At 38.9% G+C, this 16,690-nt stretch overlaps 1 protein-coding gene across 2 annotated transcripts in view; it reads right to left on the bottom strand.

The window, feature by feature from the left end:
* The window catches only part of LOC127831978 (DNA damage-binding protein 1-like), a 63,707-nt gene that overhangs the window by 20,958 nt on the left and 26,059 nt on the right, over positions 1–16,690 (bottom strand). For both annotated transcript variants that reach the window (XM_052357109.1, XM_052357116.1), the window contains exons 13-17: positions 16,091–16,269; positions 14,457–14,620; positions 11,525–11,632; positions 7,341–7,548; positions 208–303 (exon numbers count right to left, since the gene is read on the bottom strand). In XM_052357109.1, coding sequence (XP_052213069.1) covers positions 208–303; positions 7,341–7,548; positions 11,525–11,632; positions 14,457–14,620; positions 16,091–16,269 — 755 coding nt within the window. The remainder of the gene's footprint in view (positions 1–207; positions 304–7,340; positions 7,549–11,524; positions 11,633–14,456; positions 14,621–16,090; positions 16,270–16,690) is intronic.

Raw genomic sequence — 16,690 nt, 5'->3', positions numbered from 1 at the left:
TTTTCCATAAAACTTAAGACTTCAATATCAATCTATTTCGCGTTCCATGTCTAATAAGATCTTTTCATTTCCATTAAATAAAAGGCAAACTGAACAATCCTCCAATACCTTCACTCTATAAGAAACTCCTATGTTTAAAAAAAAATTTGCTCACAGATTTGATAAAAATATTTACTGAAAACACCCCAGACAAGTGTTCAAAGTTACCTAGGTGACTCTCCAAGAGGAATGGTGCGGATGTGCAGCTTCTGTATTTCATCTATGGTTCCTATGGTCAGAGTATTGTCATTTGCAATGGCCAAACTGAAATTGAAATGTGTAATCTGTATGGTTCTGATGGTCAGTGATGTTATTGGAAATAACAATGCAGCAATAGAAATGTTTGATCTGCATAGACACAGGTATTTAACATCATGAAGGTATTAAATGTTAATTCAACTAGACCTTAAGACTCCACTTTCTTGCAAGAACATAATATTACCACAAATGTGCTCAGCCACAAAATCAGGTTTTCAATATTTTGCAAATTAATTTGGTTCAATACAAACCAACTGTCCCAAACCAAGATAGGTTTACTCAATTTCTGGGCAATAGCTCCATTTTTGTAGTTAAAGTAATAGACTTTGATCTTCATGCAATGCCAAGCTTGCTATATCATAAAGGTTGGTATAGGACACTTAAGCTGACATTGTATGGCCAGAGATATCCCCAGCTTTACAAAATGTCAGAGAACGTTTGAAGTTCAGCTTAAAGACTTGGCTTTTTAGCAATGCAGGCTTTCAGCCTGTAAAGTTTCATCCTGATACCTGATATTATAGTCAAGATGTGCCATCAACAAGATTAAAACATGTCATTTCTTGATGATACTGATTGCGGATTCACTATATATTGGACATGGCCATATAACAGACCGAGATATTTTTGAGTTACAGTGTACTTCTTTTTTATTTTTTGAGATATGCTATGAGAAAAATATATGAACAACAAGAGCACCACATAGCGGGTGCCAACGCTCGGCTGCAGGTGCTGTTTTGAATAAATGAAAGCCTGTCAGAAGAATATTAGAGGTCACAGTGACCTTGACCTTTGACCTAGTGACCCAAAAATGTGTGTGGCATGTAGAACTCATCCAGGTGCAGCTACATATGAACTTTTAATGCTGTAGGTGGAAGCACTGTCTTAGATTTTAAAGCCAATGTTAAGATTTTAGCACGTCGGCCGCCGGACGGCAAGCTAGCTATGACATAACCTCGGGTTTCTCCGAAAACAGCGGAGAAAAAATTAATAAAGAGCATACCTATGAAATATGGCAGCAAGAGAAATAGCAAGAGAACTGCACTTCCTCCCTTAGATCTAAACAAGGGACAAAATTGTCACAAAACCAACTCAAATTGTGACCTTGACCTTGGAGATATTGACGTAATTCTTTCCCGCGACACACCGTCCAATAATGGTGAACAAACGTGCAAAATGATTATAAAATCTCACAATGATTGACAAAGTTATGGCCCGGACAAGCTCATTTATGGCAATTTTTGACCTTTGAACTCAAAGTGTGACTTTTACCTTAAGAGATATTGACGTAATTCTTTCACGCCACACACTGTGTAATGATGGTGAACAAATGTGCCAAATGATTTTAAAATCTCACAATGAACAACATAGTCATGGCCTGGACAAGCTTGTTCCGCCCGCCCGCCAGCCCGCCGACATTCACCAATCTCATAACCAGTTTTCCTTCGGAAAACCTGGTTAACAAGATGTGTTTGTGAAACACAATGTCCCCCTATATGATGTTTGACCTTGTAGGATGACCTTGACCTTGTGAAGGATGACCTTGACCTTTCACCACTCAAAATGTGCAGCTCCATGAGATACACATGAATGCCAAATATCAAGTTGCTATCTTCAATATTGCAAAAGTATTCATAAAATAAGCGATTTGGGCCACATATATTTGACATCTGACCTTGAAGGATGACCTTGACCTTTCACCACTCAAAATGTGCAGCTCCATGAGATGCACATGCATGCCAAATATCAAGTTGCTATCTTCAATATTGCAAAAGTATTTATAAAATAAGCGATTTGGGCCACATATATTTGTCCTCTGACCTTGAAGGATGACCTTGACCTTGACCTTTCACCACTCAAAATGTGCAGCTCCATGAGATACACATGCATGCCAAATATCAAGTTGCTATCTTCAATATTGCAAAAGTATTCATAAAATGAGCGATTTTGGCCACATATATTTGACCTCTGACCTTGAAGGATGACCTTGACCTTGACCTTTCACCACTCAAAATGTGCAGCTTCATGAGATACACATGCATGCCAAATATGAAGTTGCTATCTTCAATATAGCAAAAGTTATTGCAAAATGTTAAAGTTGGCGCAAACAGACCAACAGACAGACCAACAGACAGGGCAAAAACAATATGTCCCCCACTACTATAGTGGGGGACATAAAAATGACAGGATTTTGTAGAATGTCAAAGTTGAATAAGTGGCATAATCCATGCTTGGCTTCAACCTTTTCAATGCAGTCAAACCAGTCTGGATGATTTTTTTTCTGGATGAAGTTATGTTGTGTTGTATACATTTATATTGTCTTGTTTTGTGTTGGCAAGATGTGGCTCTCCTTCATTGAATACTAATAAGTTAACAAGAATTTCTCTCCTGGTATTTTTTTCTAGTGGTTCTTGTATATGCAACATGTTCACATGAGCTGTATGGTTCTCCTATATACAATATGTTCACATTAGCTGTATGGTTCTCCTATATGCAATACCGTAATTTCCCTTGTATAGCGCGCAGTTTTTAAACCTTCAAATTTCAAAATAAAAATTTGGTGCGCGTAATACATTGACACAACGCTTTCCTGGTTGCTAAATTGCAAAAAATTCTTTTCGTAATCGTCACAATTGCCGCCATTTTTTTTAAGGCAGAAAACTACACCTTATAATGTTATAAACTGAAGGGGCCGTTGTCGAAACAACAAATAGCGCAAAAGGGTAAGAATGAACGGGGTAGTAACAGTTGTGACAAAAATTAAAAGATGAAAAAAATGTCTTTGTTGGTGTTTTCACACTTCTTCATTGATTGTTCATGAAAAAAAATCAAGGTATATCGATCGCCGCGTCGGTATTGTTTGTTTAAAATTTTGTTGTTATGAAAACTCGTTGATTTACAATGCAAAACGTAATATTTGAACTGACGCTAATTATTTTAATCATATTTCTTAACTTTGCTTTTGCTTTATTTTGATAATTTAATCCAAAGTTTAATGTTAGCAAGTGTTGTTATTTTACTGGAATTGTAAACAAAGAGTCCGTTAGTCTTCCGAAAATTTGCACTCTATGTGAATTGACAGTTTGACGTCATCAAAGGAAAGCCGCTTCCTGTCTGAAGCAATAAAGCGACAAATTTCTCGCCGACAAAATTGGCTTTCTTTGTCTAGCAATCAACATGCGGAACCAATTGTATGTTTGTTCCTCAATAGCAATCGTCCAATTAAATAATAGCACGTGCGAAGCTCCGCCTTCAATCCATTTGCAGAGAACAGAGGTGGTGTTTAACGCTTAATTGAGCAAGTGTTTTACGTAAGTTGAGTTCCGATTTGCGGAAATTACTCGGCCCTAAGCATTGAAACGAAGAATACATTTATCAATTATTTTCCAATCTCCGCATTAATATGCTACCGCGGTACCGTGCGAGTATACTACGTAGGTTACAAACCAACAATAGAGATATAGACTCTTTATTTTCTTTCAATAGAGACAAACAAATGATATTTGTCTAATAGCTTTACGCCGATAACGCCAACTGTATGGTAATGAGCGTTCAGGTGTATTGTTTGTCTCACTATAAATACTTATCAACTAGACACAGTGAAGGCCCGAAATACCGTGTCAAACTGGATTTAATGGTGAGCGTCTCTTAATGGGGAAATATTTTAGTCAATGAAAAATAAAATGGGATCCACTGACGATTTGCGTAAAATTGGACATAGCGATGTTGCAGGTCTGCAGAAGACTATGTCATACGATGTTGTGAGCGGCAGGTAATGAAAATGTTACACTGTTCAAATGTGAGAATAGGTAAAAGTGGTTCGAATTTAACATGCAGGGGTCTTGAAAAAACACTCGCACGGCAATAAGGACATATACCTTATTCTCAAGAGAATCTTTAAAATTTTTGAAAATATAGTGCTATGCAACAATGCTCCTGATTGTATAAACGCTACCTTCTTTAAAACAAAAAATTAAGCGCCCGAAAAACTAAGATTAAATGATTGCAAAATATAAGAATGGCGGCCATTTTCAGCCCAATTTTCAGGTTTATAGTCCTGGTTTCTTTTTTTCTCCATTTTGGCTTTAAAAAATTGCATGCGCATTATACATGGGAGCGCGCTATACATGGTAAAATACGGTATGTTCACGGGAGCTAAACAGTTTTCCTATATGCAACATGTTCACAGGAGCTGCATGGTTCTCCTATATGCAACATATTCAGAGGAGCTTTACAGTTCTCCTTTATGCAACATGTTCACAGGAGCTGTATGGTTCTCCTATATGCAACATGTTCACAGGAGCTGTACGGTTCTCCTATATGCACCATGTTCACAAGATCTGCATGGTTCTCCAATATGCAACATGTTCAGAGGAGCTGCATGGTTCTACTTTATGCAACATGTTCCCAGGAGCTGTACAATTCTCCGATATGCAACATGTTCACATGAGCTGTATGGTTCTCCTATATGCAACATGTTCACAGGAGCTGCATGGTTCTCCTATATGCAACATGTTCACATGAGCTGTATGGTTTTTCTATATGCAACATGTTCACAGGACCTGTGCGGTTCTTCTATATGCAACATGTTCACTGGACCTGTACGGTTCTTCTATATGCAACATGTTCACATGAGCTGTACGGTTCTACTTTATGCAACATGTTCACAGGACTTGTACGGTTCTCCTATATGCAACATGTTCACATGAGCTGTATGGTTCTTCTATAAGCAACAATTTCACATGATCTGTACGGTTCTCCAATATGGAACATGTTCACAGGAGCTGTACGGTTCTTCTAAATCCAACATGTTCACCGGACTTGTACGGTTCTTCTATATGCAACATGTTCAAATGAGCTGTATGGTTCTTCTATAAGCAACATGTTCACATGATCTGTACGGTTCTCCAATATGAAACATGTTCACAGGAGCTGTACGGTTCTCCTATATGCACCATGTTCACAAGATCTGCATGGTTCTCCAATATGCAACATGTTCAGAGGAGCTGCATGGTTCTACTTTATGCAACATGTTCCCAGGAGCTGTACAGTTCTCCTATATGCAACATGTTCACATGAGCTGTATGGTTCTCCTATGTGCAACATGTTCACAGGAGCTGCATGGTTCTCCTATATGCAACATGTTCACATGAGCTGTATGGTTTTTCTATATGCAACATGTTCACAGGACCTGTGCGGTTCTTCTATATGCAACATGTTCACTGGACCTGTACGGTTCTTCTTTATGCAACATGTTCACAGAAGCTGTACGGTTCTACTTTATGCAACATGTTCACAGGACTTGTACGGTTCTCCTATATGCAACATGTTCACATGAGCTGTATGGTTCTTCTATAAGCAACATGTTCACATGATCTGTACGGTTCTCCAATGTGAAACATGTTCACAGGAGCTGTACGGTTCTTCTAAATCCAACATGTTCACCGGACTTGTACGGTTCTCCTATATGCAACATGTTCAAATGAGCTGTATGGTTCTTCTTTATGCAACATGTTCACATGAGCTGTATGTTTCTCCTATAAGCAACATGTTTACAGGAGCTGTATGGTTCTTCTATATGCAACATGTTTACAGGAGCTGTATGGTTCTTCTATATGCAACATGTTCACAGGAGCTGCATGGTTCTTCTATATGCAACATGTTCACAGGGGCTGTATGGTTCTTCTATATGCAACATGTTCACAGGAGCTGCATAGTTCTCCTATATGCAACTTGTTCACAGGTGCTGTACGATTCTTCTATATGCAACATGTTCACAGGACCTGTACGGTTCTTCTATATGCAACATGTTCACAGGACCTGTACGGTGCTTCTATATGCAACATGTTCACAGGACCTGTACGGTTCTTCTATATGCAACATGTTCACAGGACCTGTATGGTTCTTCTATATGCAACATGTTTTTAGGACCTGTACGGTTCTTCTATATGCAACATGTTCACAGGACCTGTACGGTTCTTCTATATGCAACATGTTCACAGGACCTGTACGGTTCTTCTATATGCAACATGTTCACAGGAACTGTACGGTTCTTCTATATGCAACATGTTCACAGGACCTGTATGGTTTTTCTATATGCAACATGTTCACATGAGCTGTCTGGTTCTCCTATATGCAACATGTTCACAGGACTTGCATGGTTCTCCTATATGCAACATGTTCACATGAGCTGTATAGTCTTCCTATATGCAACATGTTTACAGGAGCTGTACAGTGTTCCTATATGCAACATGTTCACAGGAGCTGTACAGTGTTCCTATATGCAACATGTTCACAGGAGCTGTACAGTGTTCCTATATGCAACATGTTCACATGAGCTGTACGGGTCTCCTATATGCAACATGTTCACATTACCTGTATGGTTCTCCTATATGCAACATGTTCACATGAGCTGTACAGGTCTCCTATATGCAACATGTTCACATGAGCTGTATGGTTCTTCTATATGCAACATGTTCACAGGAGCTGCTTGGTTCTCCTTTATGCAACTTGTTCACAGGAGCTGTACGGTTCTCCTATATGCAAAAGGTTCACATGAGCTGTACAGTGTTCCTATATGCAACATGTTCACATGAGCTGTATGGTTCTCCTATATGCAACATGTTCACATTAGCTGTATGGTTCTCCTATATGCAACATGTTCACATTAGCTGTATGGTTCTCCTATATGCAACATGTTCACATGAGCTGTACGGGTCTCCTATATGCAACATGTTCACATTAGCTGTATGGTTCTCCTATATGCAACATGTTCACATGAGCTGTACGGGTCTCCTATATGCAACATATTCACATGAGCTGTATGGTTCTCCTATATGCAACATGTTCACATGAGCTGTACGGGTCTCCTATATGCAACATGTTCACATTAGCTGTATGGTTCTCCTATATGCAACATGTTCACATGAGCTGTACAGGTCTCCTAAATGCAACATTTGCACAGGAGCTGTACGGTTCTCCTATATGCAACAGGTTCACAGGAGCTGTCAGTCCTCCTATATATAACATGTTCACAAGAGCTGTACCTGTCTGTATAGCAGTCAGAGTTGAGGGGACACATGTGGTTGACCTCCTTCAGATTCACGTTAGAGAACACCAGCTTGTGGTTGCTGGAGTAGATAACCGTGGGCCGGTCAGAGCAGGCAAACACGTTGGTTGTGGACAGGGACTTGAATGTGCGCAGCACTGTCGGCTGAGTGCCCAGGGTCACCTTCTTCTTCTCTGTCAAGTAGCCTGAAGTAGAGAGATCTCTGTGGCTAGTGTGCTTAGCATAGAAAAGCATATGAACCTCACTATGGAAAACTGGTTAACGCATGTACGTAAAGTATGGTCCCAGATTAGTATGTGCAGTCCATATAGACTATTTTTGGACAACACTTTTGTTTTTATTACATAATATGTTTAAAAAAACTTTTCTACATGATAATCCAATAAAAGCGTAAAGTATCCTCCCTGTTTAGAATGTGTGGACTGCATCGGCTAATCTGTTAAGAAACATTAGGCACATAAAGTAATCCCCACTTTCCTAAAACATGGCTTATTTGAGCATATCAATTACAAGAGGGCCATGATGGCCCTAAATCGCTCACCTGACTAACCTTGCTTCATGAACTTAAATTTTATTAGACCCATATACAATCCCAAGCCAAATTTTATTAATTAATACATTCTGACAAAATTTCATTAAGACGTGATGAAAACTGTGACCTCTTTCATCTACACAAGGTTTTACTAGAATTTGCCCGGTGACCTAATTTTTGACCCCAGATGACCCATATACGATCCAAAATCAGATATTATCAAGATAAACATTCTGATCATATTTCATTAAGATCATATGAAAACTATGACCTCTATTGTCTTCACAAAGTTTTTCTATGATTGGCCTAGTTTTTGACCCCAGATGACCCTAATACAATCCCAACCCAGATTTCATCAAGATTAATATTCTGGCCAAATTTCATAAAGATTTAATGAAAACTGTGACCTCTACTGTCTACAAAAGTTTGTTCTTTTAATCTGACCTAGTTTTTGACCCTAGATGACCCAAAGTCAATCCCAATCCAGATTTTAACAAGACAAACATTCTGACTATATTTAAATAAAATCTGATGAAAACTGTGACCTCTATAGTCTACACAAGGTTTTTCTATTATTTTACCTAGTGCCTAGTTGCTGACCCCAGATGACCCAAATACAATCCAAACAGGGCTCCTCTTGCCCAAAAATTTCTGTGGCCAACATTTTAGCCAAATGGAATTTTGTGTAGCCAAATTTCAGAAACTGTAGCCAAAGTTTTAGCAAAGCATTAGCAGGGGTCAAAGTTGGATATTTTGAAAATCCTGCACTTAAAGCTGGGGGCCAGGGGGCCGCAGGGCCCTCCGTGGGTCCAGGGGACAAGGCGACCAGAGGCCCCCAGAAGCTCCTGGATTCGACACATTTTAAGGGTGCCTGTACCTGTTCTGGTGATTCTATTTTCTTAAAAAAACAACATACACATATATTTAAAAATCTTCATGTATTTGATAAGGAACACACAAAACTTAGTCAAAAGGCAATCCATTCACATGCACCCTCTGTCTGGCATGGACTCGACTGCAGGTGTTGCTTTTGAAGAACCAGATAGTACCTGTAACAGTGGTTACAAATTATATTTTTCACACATACTTTAAAAAAGTCAATAATACATGTTTAATTAATGCAGAATCAAATGTCACCATTTATATTCACAGAATCATGCTGCCAGAAGCCTCCACATACACCTAAGAAAATTGGGTATGGTGGCTTCTGCTAAACAGTTAAAATTGAAAATTTCAGCATGGGTTCCCCTAGTTTTTATTCCAATCGTTGTTTGAATGCTAAATAATTGTATCCTGGTGTGACCAAAATTTGACGATGTAACGGTTACATGAAGCAATATTTAGCAAATAATTTAAGAAATAATGAATGTTTAATAGCACAAAATAATAATTTTAAACTCGGCTGTATTACTTTGAAATGATTCCAAGACAATAATCATCCATTTAATCGATAAAAATAGAACATCGTCGAATTAAGGTGTCGGCGAATTTGGATTACGGTAGGTTGCCCATATTTGTTTTACAAAAAGTAAAAAAAACAAACATTTCTTGCTGCTGGGCTCATATGTTGGGGACAATAAAACATTTTATTTAACTAAAAAAGACCTGTCCCAGTCAGCAAAAATGGCGTATTTGATCGTATTTTCAATTACTGTTAAAATTATTTTCCTGATTTATGCTTTATTCAAAGGTCAAAATGTTTTAAAAGCTCACAATCAATGAATCATACGTTAGTAAAATTGGCAAATTTGCTAGATCTATCTTGCCGATTTTTTATGCAAAACAACCTAAACAGTAAACTTTAGCAACAGAAAATACGACCAAATTCGGGGTGTTAGTTTAAAAAAATAAAAACCCTACCTGGTTGGTCTTGATGGTTCTTATATTCTTTATGTGATAAGGGCCCTCTGCGTGGAGACGCAATGCCTTCTTCCCACAAGACTGATAATTCAGGGTTTTCTTACAAACTTCTCAAACCGCTTTTCCACAAGCTTCCACTTTTCTCAACCAGTTCACTACCCGCCCGTAGACTACAGCTGGGAATGGCCACCCATTATAAACTGTACGCTGAAGTTTCTTTAGCTACCAACAGGCAAGTATCTCGTTGCCATTTTTCTCAACTTAAGTCTAAACACAGCTTCCCATTCGGCATCAAATATACGCAAAAAGTACTCAAATTGATTTAAATCGGCAGCAATCTTTAATCTTTAATCAGATGTAATTGTTTATTTAATCCTCTACGATGTACGATTTGTTTTCACATCAGTAATTTGTCTCGATGACCGGTGTTAACGCCGACTGCGTATGAATTTTTCAGGTCAATAACACGGCGATGTATTGATGCACAGTCTACAGCTGAAAGCGGTTAATATCTGGGACGGCATGTCAGGAAAAAAATCAATACCGATAATTCGCATTGTTCATTAATAAAGCAACGATTAATAACACTTATCCTTTATGGATTTTCATGAAAGAAAAACCATAATAAAGAAAATTTTATTCTCTTTAATCTGATATATAAACAAGTTTGGAAAGAATTGGATGAAAAATTTGGACTTTATTGCATAAACACCATTTTCTCAATTCAAGGGGAGGTAATTCTGTACTTCATGGACCAATAATGCTCATTTTTTTGTAGGGTTCGTGTCCTCATTGATATAAAGACACTGTGCAAATTTGGAAAGGATCGGACAAAAAAATGTGGAAGATTTTTGAAAGTTTTCACAAAATAGGCAAAAACGAATAAACATGCAAAGTTCAACGAGCTCCTGCGGCCATGTTTTTTGACGAATCAAATTTCTTTGAACAACTTTTTCAGGGGAGCCTTCAAAGGTCATCCCTGTGAAATTTTTTAAAATTCTGATGAGCGGTTTCTGACAAGAAGATTTTTTAAGGTTTTTACCATATATGGTCATGGAGGCCATCTTGGTTATGTGATCAAATTTTTTTTAACAATTCTTTTGTCCCATGACCTAGGGATGCTCCACATGAAATTTAGTTGAAATTGGCTCAATGGTTTAGTAGAAGAAGATGTTTACAAATTGTTTACAGACAGACAGACGGACGGACGGACGCCGGACGCTGAGTGATCACAATAGCTCACCCCGAGCTATCGCTCAGGTGAGCTAAAAACAAATAATTAAGAAAAATATATTAATAGGAATTCAGTTTCTATTAGTGGCTATATTATTTATTCAACAGCTTAACTGCTAAGAATCATTGACTAGATAAGATCATGAAACAATACCCATCAGAGATCATTATTCATAGATAGCTCTTTTTTCTTGTTATTATGCTTCAACATTTTTAGCTCCTATTCTTAAACCTTTCAAGAACAGTAAATAAATGACAACTTTTAAAATAATATACGTATCCTTATACATCATAAATAACAAGACTTAAAAGAGTAAAACTGTCACTTAAACTGTCACATTTAAAACACTTCAAAGGGATTATTACTATATGTTTTGAAATCACACCCAAATCACTTTCACATTGTAAAACTGAAACAAGAGCATCATCAAATTTTGATGACAAAAACATGTTTACCTGCCATCATTTAAAGTTTTCCTCTTGAATAAATAAAAGTTCATGCAGAATCATCAAGAAAACTGAATGTGCCCCAATACCTGTCTCAATGTTGAGATGGAAGTAGAACAGTGACCCATCGCCCAGGGCACAGAGTATGTAGTGAATCCCTTCAAATGTTGTCATAAGGATAGACCGAGGGATGATTTCTGAAATAAGTCATCAATGGTTTGAGTCGTGTTCTCAGAAAAACGGTCATAATGCATGTGCGTAAAGAGTCGTCCCTGATTAGCCTGTGCAGTCTGCACAGGCTAATCAGGGACAACACTTTCGGCCTAACTTGGATTTTTGCTAAGAAGAGACTTCATTTCAACTAAAAATGTCATAAAAGCAGAAAGTGTCGTCCCTGATAAGCCTGTGCGGACTGCACAGGCTAATCTGGGACAATACTTTATGCACATGCATTAAGCCCAGTTTTCTCAGAACAAGGCTCATTTAAGCATTTGAACAACCCAATAAGCAAGGTCAATTTTTAATGGGACAAAACTTTGTGGTAAATCTCTGTGGTATCTATAAAAAGTGTTTTATCTTTAAGGGAATAGAGGTTTCAAACAAATTCCAAAAGGACATTTAAATGCTCGGTTTGTTCAGAAAACACATTTTAATGTGTGATATTCTTTAGAACAGGTTAAGTGATTCCTTGTATAAGACATGGGTATTTTTATTACATATCAGTTATTATTATAATTATTATAAACATGTAAGAGTCCTATGTATGTCTCCCATCATTTTACAATAATCACTTACTGCCCCTCAACATTTCCCCAATGTTATTCACCACTCCAAACATTTCCACAATGTAATTTACCACCCCCAGCATTTCCCCAATGTAATTTACAACCCCCAACATTTCCCCAATGTAATTTACCTACCCCAAGATTTCCCCCAATGTAATTTACCTACCCCAAGATTTCCACAATGTAATTTACCTACCCAAAGATTTCCCCAATGTAACTTACTACATTGTACCCCAAACATTTCTCCAATGTGACTTACTGCCCAAAATATTTCCCCTGATGTAAATTACTATCCCAGCATTTCCCCCATGTAACTTACCATCCCAGCATTTCCCCATGTAACTTACCATCCCAGCATTTCCCCATGTAACTTACCATCCCAGCATTTCCCCATGAAACTTACCATCCCAGCATTTCCCCATGTAACTACCATCCCAGCATTTCCCCATGAAACTTACCATCCCAGCATTTCCCCATGTAACTTACCATCCCAGCATTTCCCCATGTAACTTACCATCCCAGCATTTCCCCATGTAACTTACCGTCCCAGCATTTCCCCATGTAACTTACCATCCCAGCATTTCCCCATGTAACTTACCATCCCAGCATTTCCCCATGTAACTTACTGTCCCAGCATTTCCCCATGTAACTTACCCCCCTTTAGCATTTCCCTTTTATATCTCCCCCCAGCATTTCCCAATTTTAACTTACACCTCCCTTCATTTCCCCAATTATGACTTACCACCTCCCTTCATTTCCCCATTATGACTTACCACCTCCCTTCATTTCCCAATTATGACTTACCACCTACCTTCATTTCCCCATTATAACTTACCACCTCCCTTCATTTCCCCATTATGACTTACCGCCACCCAGCATTTCCCCATTATGACTTACTGCCACCCAGCATCCCCCATTATGACTTACCAACACCCAGCATTTCCCCTTTCCCCATTATGACTTACTGCCACCCAGCATTTCCCCATTATGACTTACCACCTCCCTTCATTTCCCCATTATGACTTACCGCCACCCAGCATTTCCCCATTATAACTTACCACCTCCCTTCATTTCCCCATAATGACTTACTGCCACCCAGCATTTCCCCATTATGACTTACCGCTTCCCAGCCTTTCCCCGTTATGACTTACCACCACCCAGCATTTCCCCATTATGACTTACTGCCACCCAGCATTTCCCCATTATGACTTTCCACCTCCCTTCATTTCCCCATTACGACTTACCGCCAACCAGCATTTCCCCAATATAATTTACCACCTCCCTTCATTTCCCCATAATGACTTTCCGCCACCCAGCATTTCCCTATTATGACTTACCGCCTCCCAGCATTTCCCCATTATGACTGACCACCACCCAACATTTCCCCATTATGACTTACCGCCACCCAGCATTTCCCCATTATGACTTACCACCTCCCTTCATTTTCCCATTATGACTTACCACCTCCCTTCATTTCCCCATTATGACTTACCACCTCCCTTCATTTCCCCATTATGACTTCACCTCCCTTCATTTCCCCATTATGACTTACCACCTCCCTTCATTTCCCCATTATGACTTACCATCTCCCTTCATTTCCCCATTATGACTTACCACCTCCCTTCATTTCCCAATTATGACTTACCACCTCCCTTCATTTCCCCCATTATGACTTACCGCCTCCCAGCATTTCCCCATTATGACTTACCACCACCCAACATTTCCCCATTATGACTTACCGCCACCCAGCATTTCCCCATTATGACTTACCACCTCCCTTCATTTCCCTATTATGACTTACCACCTCCCTTCATTTCCCCATTATGACTTACCACCTCCCTTCATTTCCCCATTATGACTTACCACCTACCTTCATTTCCCCATTATGACTTACCACCTCCCTTCATTTCCCCATTATGACTTACCACCTCCCTTCATTTCCCTATTATGACTTACCACCTCCCTTCATTTCCCCATTATGACTTACCACTTCCCTTCATTTCCCCATTATGACTTACCACCTACCTTCATTTCCCCATTATGACTTACCACCTCCCTTCATTTCCCCATTATGACTTACCACCTCCCTTCATTTTCCCCATTATGACTTACCATCTCCCTTCATTTCCCCATTATGACTTACCACCTCCCTTCATTTCCCAATTATGACTTACCGCCTCCCTTCATTTCCCCATTATGACTTACCACCTCCCTTCATTTCCCCATTATGACTTACCGCCTCCCAGCATTTCCACGTGAAGGCTCTCAAAGGAGGGCAGTTTGAGGATCCTAGCAGAGATGTCTGTCCACAGCCCAATGGCACAGATGTCAGAGTGCTCCTGGCCCTCCACCTGTGGGCTGATGTCCAGGCACGCTATCTCATGCTCCACAACAGTAGAACTGAAACATGAATCACACACTGTTAGTTATTAGACTATCATTAACATTTACAAAACATTTCAACTACAGGTTTTTGCTGATTTTTAATATTTTGTTGTACATTTTGGGAAGGGGTAAATTTTGATTGGGAAGATAACTGCGTTTTGACTAAAATTGGGAGAGAAGTGTTGTTTTTGTTTTGCTTTTAAATGCTTCAAAATTGAGAATTAAAGTGCTTTTAATTTTTTTATTAACTTTGGTACAACTAAAAGAGCTGGATGAGGGATGAACTCAATTTTGAGGTACATAAAAAATAAAAATATTTTTTTCTTTTGTAATCTTCAATTGCAACTCAGTTTGGGAGAAATATACACTTCTTTCAGTCAGGAATGGGGCAAAATACCAGCCACAAATTTGAACGACAAAAAAAGAATGTACGACAATGTTATTAACAAGAAAATACTCTTTGATAATAAAATCCCTGTTCAGTTGGTAATCATCTTGATACCACTGCCTGAGGGTCGGAGATGATTAGAATCAGTAAGCTACTGCAGCAAACGCAATCTGTTATGGCATTATTTTGGTCCCTCATTGACATGCATCTAGTTCTGTTTAGATGTCATAAGAACTAATAAGATATTAAGACTGTGTAGTTAATTGTGGTGTCTTTAGAACTTCCATCATTTTTTGTGATAAGCGGGAAAAGTCCTTTCTTGAATGACATCATTACCCTCCTGTATGCAAATTATCAAAACACTCATCTTGTTTATTTTTGACAACTGTTATCAAAACTTATTCATGGCGGTCATCTTCACAAATTATGCAGAATAGGTCTTCTAACAAAATTAAATATTCAACTCAGAATTTTGACTATTAAGCCAGTTTACAAATAGTATTTGCATTTGTTCCCATCCCTTATAATTTGGGATGATATTACAGATGAATTGAAACAAACAACTAGGTAGTATTACACAAACCACATGTGAGTTTACCCTAGTGATACAAACAAAGGTAAAAATGGTCAGCATGAATAAGGCTACTTCATAGCATCACTTTTTTTTGAGATTCTCAGGAAATATGTCTTCTCAAATCTACTGTCACCGTTATGTTAAAATATGTGTCTTGTTCTGAGAAAACTGGGCTTACTTCATGTGAGTAAAGTGTCGTCCCAGATTAGCCTGTGCAGTCCGCACAGGCTAATCAGGGACGACACTTTCCGCTTTAATGGTATTTTTAGTTTCAAGGAAGTCCCTCCTTACCGAAAATCAAGTTTAGGCGGAAAGTGTCGTCCCTGATTAGCCTGTGCGAACTGCACAGGCTAATCTGGGACGACACTTTACGCACGTGCATTATGACCAGCTTTCACAGAACAAGACACATATTATATTGTTTACAAATTACTTTAAAGCACTTCTAAGCTGTGACCAGATGTCCATACAAAGACTAACTCGTTCCATCTTAAATCAACTTTAAAATGAGATCCCAAGTTACCTGATCTGCTCAAGTGCCCCGGCCTGTATAGCCAGCAAGTAGAGGTCACTACCGGCCGCCACAGCCACCTGGGTGCTGTTACAGCTGCCGAGGGAGATGTTCTTGCTGCCAGGGTGCCTCCATTCAGCTACCATCTTCTTGGAGCTGCAGCTGATAAGCCTCACAGAGGAGGGCGTGATCTACAATGAAAGTGAGCCTTGCTCTGTAAAAAGGGAGTTTAATGCATGTGCTTTAAGTGTCGTCCCAAATAAGCCTGTGCAGTTAGCACAGGCTAATTAGGGACAACAGGCTATGTTTTAATTATATTTTTTGTTTAAAGAAAGACTCTTCTTAACCTTGGACGGACAACACTTAACCCCATGCATTTAACCCCCTTTTCTTAGAGGGCGAATTTAAGCTTTGTAACTCATTACTATGCAAGTTCAACTACTTGGAAAATCTTTTCATTTGTGTAATGCTAGAATTGTTTGTCCATGTGTGATGCGTGTCCATACCTTGGGATATGACATTTTTATTTTGTGCTTTGTTGCCCATCAGGTCATGGTGTGTCATGAGCTGTTTATCAGATCAGATAACATTACAAACATTCAGTTAGAATTG

Source organism: Dreissena polymorpha, chromosome 1 (genome assembly GCF_020536995.1).
Source record: "Dreissena polymorpha isolate Duluth1 chromosome 1, UMN_Dpol_1.0, whole genome shotgun sequence".
Lineage (NCBI taxonomy): Eukaryota > Metazoa > Mollusca > Bivalvia > Myida > Dreissenidae > Dreissena > Dreissena polymorpha.
This window is presented reverse-complemented; position numbering and strand designations above follow the sequence as displayed.